General features: G+C 47.0%; 1 protein-coding gene across 1 annotated transcript; it reads right to left on the reverse strand.

Moving 5' to 3' along the window:
• Positions 1 to 248: 248 nt before the first annotated feature.
• On the reverse strand, positions 249 to 3920 carry LOC131425948 (uncharacterized). The gene has a single exon (XM_058588284.1). It carries the CDS (start codon positions 3918 to 3920, stop codon positions 249 to 251), a length of 3672 nt encoding a protein of 1223 aa, XP_058444267.1.
• Between the last annotated feature and the right edge of the window lie 575 nt (positions 3921 to 4495).

A 4495-nucleotide genomic window follows, 5' to 3' on the forward strand; every position in this document is an offset into this window, starting at 1 on the left:
ACCGCCCACTGTTGGTGCGTACCCACGCTTGTCGAATTCGGCCGTCTGATGACGGTATAATCTCCTCGATTACCCCGCGGACCCAACACTTTCTGTTGTTGCCTTCGACGATGTACACCAGGTCTCCGACTTTCAGCACTCTGGACTCATCGAACCACTTGGTCCTTTGACTTAACGACGGCACATACTCTTTAATCCATCGTTCCCACATCAGACTAGCCAACTGCTGGGAACGCTGAAAGGCGTCCCTACAGTGCTACGGCTGGGTGAGGTGGGGGAAGATGTACACATGGCTGATTTGGTGAAGATCCCCGCAAGAAATGGTTCGGGGTAAGAGCCTCTGCCTCGTTAGACTGCTCCGATACGTATGTAAGAGGACGCGAATTGATCATGTCCTCCGCTTCGACGATCGCTGTCTGCAGGATTTCATCCGTTAACTTTCTTCCGTCATCTAGTGCAGTGAGCGCTTCCTTTACAGAACGAACCAGACGCTCCCAAACGCCTCCCATGTGAGGAGCTAAAGGCGGATTGAAAGTCCATTTCGTTTTTGCATTTGTGAGTTCGTCCGCGCAGTCAGCTCCTATTGCTTGAACGTCTCTCGCAAGCTCTTTACTTGCCCCTTGGAAATTCGTTCCGTTGTCGGACAAAAACTCTCTCGGCCAACCTCGACGTCCAATGAATCGATGTATTGCCATTAAGCACGATTGTGTAGTTAGACCGCAGGCCACCTCCAAATGCACTGCACGAGTTACTAGGCAAGTAAACAGCGCAATCCAACGCTTTTCCGAGCGGCGTCCAACTGTCACGTCAAATGGTCCTAAATAATCTACGCCAGCATAACTAAACGGTCGTAGATTTGGTGTAAGTCTTTGCACCGGTAGTGGAGCCATCCGTGGGACTTCAGGACGACAACGATGAACCTTACACCATACGCAAGATGACGATACCTTTCGGACAATTGCGTCGATATGTGGAATATGAAACTGCTGCTTAAGCTCGTTCTTAACCGCCTGACGGTATCCGTGACCACTTTTTTCATGGTAATGCTGCACAATCAACCTCGTGATTCTATGGTCATATGGCAAAATCACCGGAAAACGCAGATCAAACGATAGAAATTCAGCATTCTCGGCACGGCCCTCCATTCGAATTAACCCATTCTCGTCGATTAATGGTGTCAATCTGTACAACGGACTAGACTTCTCGATCTTTAACCACTCGTTCATTCGACGATCCTTATTCCTCGTCAACACTTTCAACTCATCGATGTAGCTCTTGGTCTGTGCCATTTTGAACAGAAACAATTCTGCTTTCTCGTATTCGCTTTGTTGCAGCGGAATACGAACTGTTGAGGTTTTACTAGGCTTCAGCACTTTCAACTGTCTGCATGTTGCTCGCAACGTGTGAATCGGTAGACCTTTAACCTTTTGCCGACAGTTTGAAGCGAATCGAAATACGCACGCCATCGCTCTCACGAGTACAGTCCATTTAGAGAAACGATTGGTATCCACAAGAACATCTGCCACTTTCACGTCGTGTAACAACAAGTGAGAGCGTAGTTCTTCTGTGATGTTTCCCGGTGGTAAGCTTTTTTTTGGCCAATCTTCCACGTTGTTGTATAAAAACGGTTGTCCACGAACCCACGGACTATTTGGGTGTATCTCTGGATCTTTACCCCATTTTGTTATCTGATCTGCAATGTTAAGTCTCATTGGAATACCGTACCAATCTGTCAGTTTCGTTAGACTAAGGATTTCTCCGATTCGAAAACCTACAAATTGCTTATAGCGGCGCTGATCAGAACGAATCCACGACAACACAACTTCTGCGTCGATCCAAAACACCACACGGCTTATCGAAAAATTGTGATTATCCTGCACTGTTTTTGATAGTCTGGCTCCAAGCACTGCTGCTTGAAGCTCTAGCCTCGGAATAGAAAGCTGTTTTAACGGAGCAACCTTCGCTCGGCTCATCACTAACGAGCATACCACTTTGCCTCTCACGATTGCGCGGAAATACGCCACGCATCCATATGCAGTCTCGCTAGCATCTGCAAAGATGTGAAGCTGTACGTCTTCGATCTCCTCTGATCTTGCGTTTCCGAAATAGCTTCGCGGTAGCCTAAATGATTCTACGTCTAACAAGATGTTCGTCCAGCGTAGCCACTTCTTGAACGATAAATCATCGATAGTTTCGTCCCATTCACATCCTGTTCGCCAAAGATCTTGAACCAGCATTTTTCCCAGAATAGTGACTGGAACGAGAAGTCCTACAGGATCGAATTGTGCCATCACAATGCTGAGTACGACTCTCTTATTCGGGTGTTCTTCTCCGCGAAGAACCTGATTGTACTCCGATTTTGATATTGAAGCAAAATAGAAAACATCCTGAACCGGATCCCACGTGATCCCCAACACACGTTCGTGTTCGGTGCTCTTATTTCGGTTGAAATGCACGGCAGAATCAGCGATTTGTTCCCCCAACTTTTCAAGAAAGTTAGCTGAGTTCGACACCCAATTCCTAATATGAAATCCTCCGCACGAATGAATATACTTCACTTCGTTTGCACGTTGCACTGCTTCTTCGATCGTGTCTACGCTGTCGTAATAATCGTCCACATAATGACGTTTTACGATGGCTTCCACCGCCGCCGGATACTCGTGGACAAACCGCTCTGCGTTCAAGTTTTTTACGTATTGAGCTGAACACGGGGAACACGTGGAACCAAATGTAGCCACATCCATGACGTACACCTGCGGAGAGTCTTCTGCGTTTGAATGAAACAAAAACCGTTGTGCTTGCTTATCTTCCGATCTGATCAGTATCTGGTGATACATCTCTTGTATGTCACCTCCGAACGCGACCGGACGTTCCCGGAAATGACAAATTACTCGAGGCAGGGGAACCAACATATCTGGACCTTTGAGTAACTCCGAATTCAAGGAGACCCCATTTACTGACGCTGCAGCGTCCCAAACGAGGCGTATTTTGCCAGGCTTCCTTGGATTCACCACCACATTTAGCGGCAAATACCATACCGTATTCCTCGGAGTATCGGTTAGCTCTGCTTTGGTCGCTTTATGTGTGTATCCTTTGACCTGATAGTCTTCGATCTGCAGACACACATTACGCTTCAGTTCTGGACTTTTCTCTAGCTTTCGGTCGAGAGCTTTCATCCGTCGTACTGCCATCGAGTAGCTATCCGGAAATCGCCTTGCGTCTTCACGCCACAACAACCCCGTTTCATAGCGGTCACCTACACGCTTCGTAGTAGATTCGAGTATTTCTCGAGCCCGTTTATCTTCCACAGGCTCAGGTATCGCAAAGGTTGTAACAGCTGTCTCATCTAGCACGTATTGTTCTCGTAACATATCGTGAAGATACTGATTGCTCATCGGTTCGACTGAATGTAGATTCAAGTACGTATGAGCACTCGGTGCACTGTTCTCCGTTCCATAGACTGTCCAGCCTATCTTTGACCGCACGGCAATCGGTTCATTCGGTTTACCGACACGTGACTCTAGCGGCGCGAAAAGATGGATGTTGTCTAACCCAAGTAAAATTCTCGGTTTACCCGACGGAAAATTCTTCACTGGTACACCAGTCAAATGTGAATATCTCTTCACCACTTCTGCAAATCGTACGTTCTGTCTCGGTAGCACTAATTCAGACACCGTTCGGGTATTAAACAACGAATACTTATCCTTCGATCCCTTTGCCGACATCATTAGTTCTACCTTCATCGAATCGTTTTCGTAGCGATTAATATTACCCGTCCACGTGACTATCAACGGCTCTACTGTGCCTCTAGCTTTCAATCGCTTAGCAACTACGTCGTCTACCAGAGTTGCGGATGACCCTTCATCCAGAAACGCCACTGTATCGAATTGACGCTCTCCAACATACAACGTCACTGGCATCATCCGAAAAATCAAAAATTGTTTTCGGATTGTTTGGAAAATGTCTTCTTCTCCTTCCAAAAACGAGAAGTGCTTGTACTGTAGGCAAGCGGAATCCGATGATGTTGATTGGGTTCAATGCGAAAAATGTCAGCGGTGGGCTCATTTTTCTTGCGCGGGTGTTGATTCGGAAATAGTCAACATCAACTGGTCGTGTCAACGATGCAAAGCGTTGAGCGTTCCAGATACTGCACCGAAAAGGCGTGGAAAGAAATCGGTCTCTAATAGCGATGCAGGTTCCGATCGTGGAGGTAGTTCCGTCCAAGAGCCGACTGAGAAGCAGTTGGAGGAGGAACAGCATGCGATGGAAATGGAATTCGCTTAGCAGATGGATTTACGGAAAGCGCGTCTTGAAAGACAGCAGGCATGGAACGATCCAGTCGGTGTTGAACAGTCGTTCGCACCGCACGCGTATAGCTCTTGGCTCCTGGAATTTTTTTCTGGCTACCTAGAGTTTCATTGATTCAAGGCTTCAGTCTTTTTCAAGACTACCTGAATCACTAACTAAGTGACTAAGTGATACAAAGAGTGATATT

The sequence above is a fragment of the Malaya genurostris genome, chromosome 1 (assembly GCF_030247185.1).
Source record: "Malaya genurostris strain Urasoe2022 chromosome 1, Malgen_1.1, whole genome shotgun sequence".
Classification (NCBI taxonomy): domain Eukaryota; kingdom Metazoa; phylum Arthropoda; class Insecta; order Diptera; family Culicidae; genus Malaya; species Malaya genurostris.

Coding starts and splice junctions, on each gene's coding strand:
- LOC131425948 (XM_058588284.1), bottom strand. CDS start 3,920: ATGCCAGTGACGTTGTATGTTGGAGAGCGTCAATTCGATACAGTGGCG.